The following is a 13900-nucleotide window of genomic DNA, read 5'->3' as shown; positions in this document are numbered from 1 at the left end:
ACCAAGTGAAGCGAAATGGATGTCCTAATAAGCAAATTGTTCACCTTTTGGAAACTGGTAAAGCAAGCAGCTAGAAAGAGATGGGCTTTTCCAGCGTACTCGATGTAAGCGCCGTGCCCGCTGCCATCTAGACGGGAGCAGGATGTGACAGCTGTTACGTGCAGCAGCCATCTGGGAGTCTGGGAAATAGACTCTGCCTTGGAGACGGCTGCCTGACTTGCCTGTGACTGCATCTCCAGCACAGCTACATGGGCTTTCCTGGGAAGAGCGAAAGGCTCAGGCACAGAGTCCGGTCCTCCAAGGAGGGGACCTCCAGGCCAGGGGTGTGACTACCTCTATCCTAGGAGTGTGACACTTCCTAAAAGCGCCCGGAGCTCAGCGCACATCCTGAGCACATTGTTACTCCACAGGTACTTTCTGAACATCATGGGAGTGTTGCTGGGACGAGTTGAAGGGCACTAGATTCCAGGATAATTTGAGTCCTCGAAACAGTTCTGCCCCAGTCCCCCAACACCCTCCCCACCCCCCACAAAAAAAAAAAAGTCCAGTAAAGGGAGTATTAGCTCCAGGTTTCAGGTTTCAGGACTTGAAAGTTCAGAGAAACTAACTTGTGCCAAGAGCCCAGCTGGCAGAGAGGACATGCCAGCTCGGACCCAGGATATCTGAGTCCACAACCACTGGAATTCCCAACCGCACTGCGCGGGCAGCCTCGATCCTGGCTGAAGACTAGCCTCGCAGGACAGGCTCCCTGCGAGGAATGCAGACACGTGAGCCAGTCGCTAAACTAACACATCACACTCTCCCTAGCACAGCATTTCTCAAACTACACTCCTGCACCTTGCTGCCATCTTCATTTTTGCCACATCTGCCTAACGACTGCTTTGTGTACTTAGTATGTCTCAACTCCCCTTTTTAAAAAGAAAAACTATGTCTCTGAAAAAGAACCACCAGCCTAATTTGCCGTTACTGAAAGCATCCATAAAACATTATACGAAATTTCTGCCACCTATTATTGCTTGCTGAGGGCTGTGAGCCTGAAACTTATTCTGTCTATTAAAAAGGAAAATCAGGAGTTGGGGACACCCCAGCTGGTTACCTGTGTGGCCCCTTTCTGAGGCGCAGTCTGAGCTGGAGTTCCTGTGACCTTCCAGTGAGAGTCCTATTTCATAAAAAGGGAGTCTGAGCCGGGTAAGGAGAGTCAGGTAGTCAGTGATGCGCACGGACTGTCTGACTTCACAGGGTGCTCCCCACTCACTTCCCTGCCAGAGGGTTGCCCTCCCTCACTACTGAGCAAGAGTCCTGGACTCAGACCCAGTTGGACCATTCCAGAACCAGTGTCTGTGGCCGGTGGGCTCAGGCCAGAGCTACCTCTGTGAGTCCCTGTGAGCTAGGATTGCCTCAATTGCCTGAGATCAGTCAGCACCCATCTCTGGCCCTGGGGCGGAATCAGTTCAACCCAAACCAGAAACCAACTCAAACCCAACTGCACAGCACACTCAGGGAGGTGGGAGGCGCATGTTGAGGCCACAGCACTCCGAATGAAGCCTCTTGCAGCTTGTAAAACAAGAAGCGTGCAGTTGCTACGACTGAGAAGAGGCAGCAAATCCTCCTTGAAAATCTCTTGCCTGCTGTTCTTTGAAAGCACTGATTCCCCAGCCCCAGCTGCGTGTGAAAATCACATGGGGAGCTTTAAAACCCAGCGATGCTGATGCAATGGTCTGGGGGTGCCCAGATGATTCCAATGTGCGGCCAAGACTGAGAGCCACTGTTTTAAAGACACACAAGTGAATATGGGCTACAGCGTGAGCCTTACGCTGATTGATCTGTTTGCCCCCAGTGGTTTCCTGTGTAAGACCATTTGTTCCATCCCCACCCCATTCAACAAACACCTGCTGGACAGCCTAAGAACCCCCATCTCTACACTCAGAGATGCAGCCTGTTTATAGAAAACAATTTCACACGTGCAAGCTGATGCCCTGTCTCTCCTCGGTTCACCAGAGACAATTAGACCATGGGCCTAAACGGCTGACCCTTATTCCCTGGGTGGAGTTGCCACTGCAGCCACACTCAGCTCTTGGATATGCCAGCAGAAGAAAAGCACAAACCTTGTTCTTTGGGGGGGCTCCTCCAGGTCTCCTCCCTCTCCTGTGGCTCGGGCCTGGCTCCCCCGCAAGAGCAGTGCTGAGGAAATGCTGAATGTTACAGTTATAACGGAGCAGCTCCCTGGAAGACCCAAGGAGAAAGCCCTTCCGGTTGCAGGGGCTGACCTCCAGCAGTCAGGCTTGGCCGGTTTCGTTCTTCAGGGGACACATGTATCCTGACCAAACACATTTGTCTGCTGCAGTCCTGTCTTAACTCCTTCCTCAAACTCAGCACCATGTGTAGCCACCGAAGCACCCTCGCCAGAAGTGCCAGCAAAGAAGGCAGAGGCGGGCCTTAGACCCAGCTGCTTGCAAGCCGGAAATGCGTCCAGCTGAGGATTATGAGAAGGATGATGCTGCTTTTGAATCCACAGCGAACCCACAGGACTTACTAAGGAAATTCTGTGACAGCTGCCCAGAGTCAGAATTGCTTCGAATTCTTCCAAACCCAGGGATGGTTGTGCTCTTGACCATAAGACAAAGTGGGATTTTGCTTTAAGGTGGGGAGGAAAATGCCTTGATGTCTCCAGCTGCCTGGACCATCTCAAGAGCCGTTAATCCCTGTAAGTAGACTCCTTTGCAGTGTCCGCCTGGCCTCTAACCCTCCTCTCTGAGAATTCCCTTTTCTACCCCAAGGAGAGCTTTGATCATGAATGGATGTTGGATTTTGTCACATGCTTTTTTCTGCATCTACTGAGACAGTTGTGTGGTTTTTGTCCTTTATTAATAGTGTGTTACATTGATTTTCAGATGTTGAACCAACCTTGCATTCCTAGGAGAAATCTCACTTGTTCATGGTCTGTAATTCTTTTTTTTTGAGGAAGATTAGCCCTGAGCTAACTGTTGCCAATCCTCCTCTTTTTGCTGAGGAAGACTGGCCCTGAGCTAACATCCGTGCCCATCTTCCTCTACTTTATATGTGGGATGCCCACCACAGCATGGCTTGATGAGCGGTGCCATGTCCGCACCCAGATCTGAACCGGCGAACCCCAGGCCACCGAAGTAGAATGTGTGCACTTAACTGCTGTGCCATCAGGCCGGCCCCATGTAATCCTTTTTTTATGTTGATGGATTCAGTCTGCTAATATTTTGTTGAGGCCTTTTGCATCTACATTCATGAGAGATATTGGTCTGTAGTTTTCTTATGATGTCTTTGACTTGGTATCAGTCACCCTCAAAAGGAAAGCCATGGAAAACACATATTCTATAGTGAGACCCCAACCCATGTCCCCAGGGAATTTGGAGTTGAGGCACAGAGATAGTCGCCAGTGTGCTGGCTGCTTGAACTTCAATAACCACGCAGCTGCATCCTCCACCGGCTGCATTTCTTCACATGCCCCATATCCTTCGAGTAGATTCTCCAGAGTCTAAGGGCCTCCGGTTCCAATGGTCTCAAATACAAATGCCCCTGGGGCCAGGCAGGCAAAATAAATTAGTGAAATAATTTGGATACAAGAGAAACCTGGAGAGCACGGCCCCCTCTAAAGCAACTCAGCTTTAGCTCATTGTGGCCTCCCACGAATGTGAGCCCAGAATGGCCAGCTATTCCAGTTTTTGAAAAGAAACTGGAAATGCAGTTCTTTGCATGGACTCTTCTAATTTTTAATTACTGACAACTGATTTTAATTGAATTTATTTTTTGAATAGGTAAACACCAAAATATCAGAAAGTATGAAAAAAGTAAAAAGTGGGAAAAGTCCACTTCTCACTCCAGATAGTCACTATTCTCAAATTTTTACTTATCTTTCCAGAGAATTTTAATGCCTTTCTTTTTCACACAGATGGTGGCATATCATATATTTTTCTGCCCTTTGGCTTTCATAGCTTGGTGATATTTTTATACCAGTTCATAAAGAACTCCTAATCCATTTTTGAAACTTCATAGAATTCCATCATATGGACATTTTACAACTGAACCAATAAAGCCATACTGATGGACACTTAGGTTCTTTCCAACCTTCTGCGTTTCAGTGAGTGCTGCATACCCTCTTGCATTTATTATTTCTCTCGTCTGTGTACATGGGGAGGCTAGATTCCTAGGGGTGGCATTACTGGGTCCAAGGGTAGATACGTGTCTGCTTCTAACAGGGCCTGCCCACGGACCTCGGTGAGAATGGTGTCCCACCATCAACCGAGGAGAAGGCGTGTGCCTCCCAAATTTCACCAACGGCGTCCTCCAAGATTTTCATTTTTGCTAGCCTGATGAGTGAAAACTGAGTAATTTCAATATTCTCTCATACTTACTGGTCTAGGCAGGCTGAGCCCCTTTTCATATGTTTCAGGCGTCTTTTGCATTTTCTTTTCTGTGAAATGCCTGTTCATATCCTTTGCCCATTTTTCTATGCTTTTCTCTTCCTTATTTGTAGGAGCCGTTTATACATTGGGGAGGTTATCCCTTTGTAATAGGAGCTGTGACTGTATTTTCCCAGTTTGTCACTTGTCTTTTTGGTCATTTGTCTTTTTAATTTGCTTAAGATTTTGTTGTTTTGTCTTGATTTTTTTTTTTTTTTGGTTGAGGTTTTCTGTTTGTTTTTGCCATGCAGAGGATTTACTTGTTTATATATCGTTAGATGTATCTATCTTTTACGGCTTTCTGCATTTTGTATGATTCTCCAATGTTTCTGCCTCCTTCTATAAATTCATTTTATACGTTTAACTCCTCCTTAATCCGTGTGGAATTTTGGAACTGTTCCTGGCGTACGGAGCGAGGTCTGCAGCTCCCTTTATTTTTTCCAGATGGTTACCCAGTTGTCTCAACATGAAAACATTTTAAAACAGTGCCGGGCAAACCACACATTTCTGCCCACCCGTGGGCCACGGTCTCGAAAACTTTCGCTTCAACAGACACGAAGTTCACGTGCACTAGGGACATTGGGAGCAGGTTGACAGAGAGCCTTACTCTAGCAAAATTGGCAGTGGCCTTTCTCCTGGGTCCCTGTCCAACAACAGCCACAAAAGAAAGAAAAAGTTCACCCTTTCCTAGGCTGCAAAGTGACCCCTGCATCGGGCTGTGGGGCCCACTCAGGTCCACAGTCAGGCCTTCATCCCTCACAGGGGCGGCGTCAGACCCTTGTTAAAGGGGACGCCTATCAGGTCACTCACACACGGACTGGCGCCGGAATCCCTGGCAGGCTCTGGGTCCCGGCCTTCCCTCCCCCAGGTGTCTCCAAGTGTCCCTAAAACCTCATCGTTTGGCTCTGCAACTCCCAGGACACTTGGAATGGCCCCTTCCACTTCATTCATCACCTTCCCCATGAACCTCACCCCTCCTCACTGACTCGGGGTGGGGATGGGGGGGGGGGTCCCTAAAAGAACCCAAGGACAGCAAACCCCAGAGAAAGCCAGTTGGCCTCTTGGCAGCTCTCACTCTTGTGTGACTTGTTCTGACTCTGACATTTAAGGGCAGCCCCTAAGTCGCTCGCTGCTCAGGCTCTTGGATGCCACTGGTCATCTGAGAAATGCAGCAGAAAGGGGCTCAGCCTTTCCGCCACCCCCCCAGCCCAGTCACCGTACACAGCCACCCATTACCACGTGCCCGTTGCCAGGCCCTGAGCCAAGCGCTCACACAGGTCATCTCGTTTCATCCTCACAACCCAACAGGCAGGTGCCATTACTCTCTGCATCTTGCTGAGGAGGAGGCTGGGCTCAGAGAGGGTAAGCAACGAGCCCACGCTCACACCACTGAAACGTGCAGGAGGCGACGGTGCCACCCAGGCGGGCTGACTTCAGAGCCTATAAACGCTCGGCACCATCCTCGGGGTCTCTATTTGAGAACACTTAAGTTGCTGCGGCTTGATCACATGACATTCCCTCTCTCCTCTCCCTGGCCCCCGGTCCAGGCCTTGGAAGGAGAAAGCAGCCTGCGCGTCTCCCACATTCAGCGTGTACTCGGCCTTCCGGAAATTGCTGTCCTCGCTGCTTGTCTGAAAAATTAACTTTCCATCGAACCTGTGCTCTCTCTGAGCAGACGGGCGCAGTGGGTGTCTACGCTTCCTTCATTCAAAACAGTCCCAATCAGTAGACACACCCAGGGGACGAATGATCTGCAGCGCACAGCGACAGGGACGCCCCCCCAGGCGCAGCGCCAGCCGAGGAGCAAGGCACAAACGAGGACGTCCTGTGTGTGCCCTCCACTCGCCTCCAGGCACACGAGGTGCAGAGGCCAACAACCTGTCTACACTGGTGGCTGCATGTCAGGACGGTGTGAGTGTGGGGTCGGGGGGCGGGGGTTGTCAGGCACTGACTGGGAGGAAGCAGAGGGGATTCTGGGTGCCAGTGGTGCTTATTTCACGATTAGGGTTCAGTTTGTGAAATTCAGTGAATTGCACACTTAGGTGCACCTTTCTGTATGTAAGTTACACTTCAATAATTTAAAATTATAAGATTTTATAAAAATACACTTACATACCTTTCTGTATGTAAGTTACACTTCAATAATTTAAAATAATGTATGAGATTTTATTAAAAAAAAGACATTATAAAAGTTTAAGAATTTATCTCCATGGAAAAATGCTGGCACTTCTTGAAACAAGGGGTCTACCTACATCTTTTAATTCAAAAATTGTCTTAAAATTGGCAAGATTCCACTTTTTCCTTGCTTCTACTGCGGTCTCTCCTGATCCATGATGTTAGATTTCCTTGAAATTCTAACCCAGGTCTGCAGCCCGGTTGTGTGTGTGTTTTCTTGGCTCTCTGAGGAATCGCAGAAAAAGGAGAAACATCCATCACCAAAATGAGGAATTTCAGGACAATAGCAGGAAACTCATCTGCACAAGAAGAATCGAAGGCAAACCCACCCGTGAAGACCCCGGAATCCTCACGCGCTCTCTGTTCTTGCTGGGAATGTACAGGCCAGAGCCGCCCCTCCTCTGAGGTGAGGGCTTTACCATGAGCAGATTCAAGGATCAGGCTTCGAGAAGACATGTACACCCAGACCACACGTGAACTCGACACCTTTATTGAGATGATTCACAGGCCCGTGGGCACTGGGGTTCGTAGACAGACCAACCAACACAGACGGACCTGGAGCTACGCAGCCCGGTGGCACCTAGCAAGCCCCCAGGATTCCGTGCAAAGCCCCTCACAGAGAGGAGGTCCTGGCCATCCGTCCGTCAGCTGCGGCGCGTCCGACCCGAGCGCCTCATCCTGGAGCGCCAGGCGGCCCCAATGCTGGCAGGGACTTCTCCTGCTCCCGCCTGAGGCATGGCCACACGCGGTTCCAGCTGCTTCTCCAAACCCTGTGGTCTCACGTGAAGCAGGGGAGGAGGTTCAGAAAACAAATCAACAACAACAAAGAAAGAAAAAAGCCCAGCTGCTCCGTACACAGTCTCACGTCCCGACGTCCCTCAGGGCGGGACCGCAGAGCTCACAGACGCCGAGGGCAGCGGGGGGCCTGGAGCGCGGCCTCCCCAGCGTCCACCGGAAAATAGTCCTCAGTCCTGTACAACGCAGGCAGCTCGAACGCCGGCACTGGTGCAGACGGCTTCTGGAATGACAGAAAACGAGGTGCTCCGTCAGCCATGTGAATCCACCTGCTCCGTGACCCAAGAATTCCAGCTGCAGGAATTTGTTCTGCAGAGAGGCACACATGTGACCCAAGATTCCGTGGTTCTTTGGCAGCACTGCCTGCGGTGACCAAAGCCAGCCCACCACAAAGGGGTTAGGCCATCGGTGCTGGTCCACGTGCACAGTGCAGCACCCTGCAGGCGTGAGAACAGGCGGAGCCAGGTACCGACAGCGGACCGAGCAGGCGAGGTACCACATGCGAGGGCAGGGGGCCCTCACGCCGCATGCGTGTGCACGCAGACAGCTCTGCGGGGATCCCAGGAGCTGGCCTGATTGTTCTGTCACCGTGTGCCCATCTGCACTGCCTGAAGTTTGTACCATATGCATGCATTACTTTTTCAAAATATCGAACCATTTTAAGAAGCACTTATTTCTGGTGTGGATTTTTGGTGCGAGGTGGTTGGGAACGGGGACATTTTCCATCAAGCTACCCTCCCCAAGCTCTAGCTGGTGGGACCCTCTGAGTTATATGCACAGCTCGAGGAAAACCAACTCTACAGAGGACTACCTCCAACGTGGCTGCACATGGAACCTCCTAGAAAGTTAGGAAATGCTTCCGCACCCCCCCATCCTGAGTCTGATGTCACCGCTCTGGGGTGTGGTCTGCGCGTCGGGGTATTTGAAAGCTCCAGGTGATTCTCATGTAGAACCAGGGCTGATCCCAGTAACCGTGTCCCAGGGGAGGACGCAGGTCTGCAAGGCTGTGGGGCTGCTGCCCCTGGGGGCCCAGCAGGGGATGGACAGGCATGTGGGGCTCAGGGGAGCAGAGGGAGGAGGCCTCCACCTGGGTCCCTCCCACTCCCTCCCCCTCCCCCCACAGCTCCCTTGACTGTCCCATCTCCTGGCTGCCTCTGCGCCCTCCCACCGCCCCCTGCCCCATCTGAGACCCAGCTCTGACCCAGCCTAGGACCAGAGACGCAGGCGGCAGGGCAAGGATGGTGCTCAAGCCCGTGGGTATCAGCTCCCCTGAGGCCCAGCCCCTCCGCGAGCACCGCCCTGTGCCGCGTGCGTCCTTACCCACCACGGCCACGTGGGGACCTTCATTCCCATTGTGGGATGAAGTGGGGGAATAAAAGCTCAGCCACGTCCCACAGCCTCCAAGCGCCCGTCCACTCACCCCCTGACCTCACTGAGCCCCCGTGCCTGGCCAGGCCCCGTTCTGTGCACTGAGGGGCCGCTGCGAACAAGAGGGCAGTCCCAGCCATCACAGGACTCGCCGTCTGGCAGGGGAGACAAAGGGACCAATAGGAACAGCACTGCCACGTGACGAGGCCAACGGTGGGGAGGCCCAGAGGCCTGTGGAACTGAAGGGGCCCCACTCCTGCTGGAGGGGTCACGAGGCCTGCGGAGGCCGAGCCCACTGGGACTCAACCAGCAGGAGGGCGGGGTTCCAGGCTGCAGAACGGCAGGTGCACAGGGCGTGTGGCTGGTGGGCACTGAAGCACCTCAGTCTAGAGTCGGGCAGGTGAGTGCGGGCAAGGACAAAGCCCAAAGCCGGGGCCAGATCGCACGAGCTCTGGGAGGCCGTGCGAAGAACTTCATCCCAGGAGAAAGGGGGCCATTGAAGCCAGTGAGTGAGAGCGAGGGCGAGAGACAGAGAGAGAGAGCGAAGAAGGGAGAGAGGGAGGGGGGGGAGTGTGTGTAAAAGTAGATATGTGTTGGAGCAGAATAGACAGACTGGAGAGGGAAGAGAGGAGGCTGTGTAGTGTCCCGGCGGGCGAGGGGGCCATGCTGCGGCATCCTGGCGGGGGAGGGGGCTGTGCGGTGTCCCCGTTGGGGAGGGGCTGGGTTCAGGGCAGGAGTGGATGGATTCCAGCATCTGTGCCCCACATTCTTGCACTGGCCCCCACACCGAGCTGTCTCTGCTGCAGAAGGAAACCATCAGAGGATTTCAAATGAGGCAGGACACGCTCAGGTGTCTGGGGGCCACGTACCTGCCTGTGTCACCACCCCACATCTGGAATACCAGGATGAGCAACTCACCTTGGCCAAAGGCCAGCCTCATAAAAGGGCACACAGGACACCCCGCCCGGTCACCCACGGTCAGCCCCGTTGGCTCAGCCTGCTAGGGGGATACTGGACACAGGGCCTAGCCTGCCTGCCCCCTTCCCCCTGCACCTTCCCGGGCTGCCACCCGCCCCTGCGGATCAGACCCAACTCCTCCGGTAGCACCACGACCAGAACACAACTGGGAAACGAGCCATAAGATACATCTCACAGCCTGAGGGAGGCGATCTGTGGATAACCCATCGTTCTGGAATCTTTACCCAGTTCCTCCTGAGAATTGGCCACTGTAACATCTAGAAAACACAACATTCAAGTGAATAATGACAGTTCAAAGACCAACTCCCTCATCCCGACATGTGGCTTGGGGGCCAAAGAGCATTTTGTGATCCTGAAGACAGGTCCCTTCTTCTCCTGATCCTCGGGACCCACGCGAGCCCTTAGGGGCCCCGAGGGTCAGTGGCCAGGCCAGGCCAGAGCCAGTGTCCCAGCCCAGCCGCGCGGCCTCTCCTGGAGCTGCTGGGCCTCATCCCGACCCTGTTTTTTTTGAAACGGTTCTACCAACGGGGACACTTCTGCCCCTCCCCTCGAGGGGACACTCTCCAAAAAGGGAGGAAAACCGATATGACTGTGAAGAGTTGTCGTAAGAGAGCCTAGCAGCTCTGGACAGAATCGCAGCTGTGGTTCCAGCGAGCACTGGCGCAAGGAACAGCGCGTCTTGCCTGGGATGCAGAGGGAGGTCTTCCCGAATGGGCGACGTGGGGAGAGGGGAGCCCTCCGTCAGCGCCCCGCCAGGCGGCCCCGTGGATTGTTAGAGCTGCTGCGTGTGCGCTCGCTCGCTAGGAACCCATGGGGGGCACGAGAACAACCCTTTCCGAACCAACTTGCCCGCCCTTTTCAAAAGGGCCCCCAGCCTGGAAGATGGGAAGGAAGCCTGCAGAGGCGGGTGTAGCTCCATTTCGGCCCTGGACGGAGCCCCTGATGACAGCTCGGAGCACGTGGAGAAGGGGTCAGTGGCCAGGAAGGGCGGCCTGTGAGGAGCCAGGGGGCTGCGAATGTGGCCTCTTCAGCCCAAAACGCTGCTCCTGGAGAGCAGGTGGGCCTGGGGTGGGCATGTGCTGTTTTGGCCTGTCCAGCCTCCACTTTCCACTCTGGTACTGGCATCCTGGTTTTCCCACAGGATCACTGTGCCTGCTCCCCATTCACGCTGCTCTCCCCACCCCCCACAGCTGAAGGCGGCCTGACCCACCGAGCGGTGACTGCTCCACAGCTGAGCAGGTGACCCGAGCTGGGCCCATGAGAAACAGCCTTGGGACGCTTGCTACTGGGACAAAGATGCTCTCCTCACCCCCCAGGTTCCCGTGAGGATAGGCCACGCGCCTGAGGGCCACTTCTGCCACGACACTGGGGGGCCTGCTGGGAATGAAGCCAACACAAGAAGGTGGAATTGGGGATGGAGCCACACAGTCCTGACGGTATCATCTGAGCGCCTGAGTCCAGTTTTGCCTGAGGTCAGCATGACTCTGGGACTTCTCCAGTCCATGAGCCGTGGATTCTCTTTGCTTAAGCCACGGTGACCTGGGTTGCTGTCACTTGCAACCAAGAATTCTGCCTAAAACAAATAATAAGCCCACCAAGGTGGAGGAGCGCTTGGAAAGCAGTGGCTGGAATCAGCAGGTGAGGGCTGGCGTGTGAGCCGCCCCAGAGGCTGTCGGGTGGGGAGGACCACACCCCGGAGGCCAGGCCCCAATCTCAGGCACACCAGGATGCCAGAAAGCCAGCCCTTCGTGCCCATTTTCTCTTGGATTCTCAGGGAGACCTGCAACGAGAGGGGTCGTCCCTCTTGGCAGGAGCCAGGATGTGCCGGCACCAAGCTGGGCCCATGCCCATCACCCCTGGGGCCCCTGCCTCATCCTGGATTCCTGCAGCAAACTCAAACCCTTGAGAGCCTCAGAAGGGCCTCAGAGAGCTCCCCCTCCCACCCCTTGCCCTGCAGCTGGTACCAGGGTGCCCCTCTTGGGGCGGCCAGGTAAGCAAGAAGGGTCCAACTCTGGCTCTCGCTCCCCTGCCCCCAGCCTGCAGGCCAGAATGTTCCACGAGCCGCGATAGGATGGGAGACTCAGAAACCTGACACCGCAGGTCCAGGGCTCTGCCATGCCCCTCCCTCCCACGTCCCCCTTCGTCCCCCACAGCCCAGGGTGTGCCTGCCCATCCTCTGGAGGAGCAGCCTCTGGGGCGCAGGGCCTGGTGTGCTCTCCCAGGCCTACCCACGCGCCCACATCTTCCTCACTTCCACCCAGGACACCCGAGCTCCTAAACGCACAGCCCACATACCGGACGCATGCGTGCTGGGGTCTGCTTCACGATTTTTTTTAAATGGAACTAATTGCAAACACGTAAAAAATCAGGAGGTTTCTCATGAAAACCAGACTGCCAGCTTCTCTTGGAAAATCAGATGATCTGGAAGCTCTGGGCCCACAGCCCCTCGTGGCCCCTGGTGGCTGAGCTGAGGAACAGCGGGCATTCTCCTGTGGCCCCAGGCCCCTCCTGGCCACCTCACTGTTGCCGTGACCTGCTGCTCTGGGCAGATGCCTCCCAGTCGGCCCCCGGCACCTGCTCCAGCAAGCAGCTCCTTTTCTGACAGACCCCAAATGGCTGGCGCAGCATGTGACAAGGTGACACCTCGGGGCCCAGCCTGAGCTCAGGGTCTCTCTTCTGAAGCAAACTTGTTCTGCAAGGGGCCAGACAGTAAGTATTTTAGGCTTTGTGAGCCACATGGTCTCTGTCACAAGGACTCGACTCTGCCCTGGTAGCACAAAGGCAGCCACAGGCGATACAGAAACTAACGGAGTGGCTGTGCCAATAAAGCTTTACGTACAAAGAAGGTGGCCGGCCATAGTTTGCCCCTGGATTAACTCTGTTTCCTAAATAGAACAGCAACAACAAACCCTTCCCTGTGTCCCCCGTACAAGGGGGCACTGAGTAATGTCACCAGACATGGCCACAGGACTCAGGGCCAGGCTTGCCTTGCTGACCGTCCCCAGGCCCAACTGTGATTTGGTCGGCTGCTCTCTGGCCATCACTGCAGCCCCAGCCTGTCCTGGCTCACCCAGCATCCTCCCCCACAAAATGGGCAGGCCACACAGCGGTCCCACTCCTGGACTGGGTTCTCAGGGTCAACAAGGTCAGCCCCAGAGCCTGGTCGAGGAGGCTGAGGCCCTGGACTGACCGTGTGTGGGAGCTCAAGTACCGAGGGGCCCACCCTCAGCCCCCAGGTCACCAGGCACCTCCAGCCCACTGGGAAAACAACAACTACGCCTATTGTGCCCCAGGTCACATACATTGTCTCTAACCTTCGAAACATTCCTTCAAGGGAGGGCCTTCTCATCCTCTTGAGCCTCACTTTCATCTGTAGATGGAGATAATACCATCAACTTCACAATGGGCCTGGAGCACAGCAATGATGCTGGAGGTACTACAGCCACCTTGGGACCATGAGGACAAAAGCCACATGCTAAGGATGGCAGAGCGGCAGCCAGGAGAAGCCTGGGTCCCTAATGACTTCCTTGAGAAGCCCCATTAGCTCAACTGGCCACCTCAGGACTTCCTGTCACATGAGGAAAAACACAAACTCTATTTGGTTAAATCCCTTTAGTCAGGTTTCTGTTGTGCACTGAACACGGCCTGACTGACTGTGCTGCCGCTATCCCCATCCTCACTCTAGTTCACAGCCAGTTGCCAAGGTCACACAGGTGGTACATGGGTATAGAGCGGGGACTCAAACCCAGTTGTTTAGACAATGAAATGGAATGGTCTCCAAAAATGGTGGAAACCGCTCGATGGAGAAGCAAGCAGACATGGGAGAAGACACAGATCTCAGAAGGATCCCAATCGTTGCTGGATGGACTGCCCTCCCCTGAGTGGGGACTGCGCTCGGCGAGCTGCCTCCGAGGCAGAGTGTGGTGGTGGGGACAGCAACTGCCCCGTGGAGAAACCTGGACACGCGACCTGGGCCAGGTGGTCCAGGTGAACGTCACCAGCGGTGCCCCCTGTCGACAGCATGTGCCCTGGCTCTGAGGTGGCGAGAAGGGCACTTCAGCTCTGTGGCCTTCCTCCCCAAAGCCATCACGCCCTCTGACTACGAGAAAAGCATCTGACCAGCCCTGACTGAGGGACAGTGGACAAAACAC

The 13900-nt window shown here is 54.5% G+C and overlaps 1 protein-coding gene across 1 annotated transcript in view; it reads right to left on the bottom strand.

The window, feature by feature from the left end:
• Positions 1–7082: 7082 nt before the first annotated feature.
• The window catches only part of BCAS4 (breast carcinoma amplified sequence 4), a 57152-nt gene continuing 50334 nt past the window's right edge, over positions 7083–13900 (bottom strand). The window contains exon 5 of the mRNA XM_070589456.1: positions 7083–7626. Within this exon, the coding sequence (XP_070445557.1) occupies positions 7507–7626 (120 nt within the window). The 3' untranslated portion in view covers positions 7083–7506. The remainder of the gene's footprint in view (positions 7627–13900) is intronic.

The sequence above is a fragment of the Equus przewalskii genome, chromosome 21 (genome assembly GCF_037783145.1).
Source record: "Equus przewalskii isolate Varuska chromosome 21, EquPr2, whole genome shotgun sequence".
NCBI classification, from domain to species: Eukaryota; Metazoa; Chordata; class Mammalia; order Perissodactyla; family Equidae; genus Equus; species Equus przewalskii.
The sequence above is the reverse complement of the archived record's forward strand: the minus strand, read 5'-3'. Positions and strand labels throughout refer to the sequence as shown.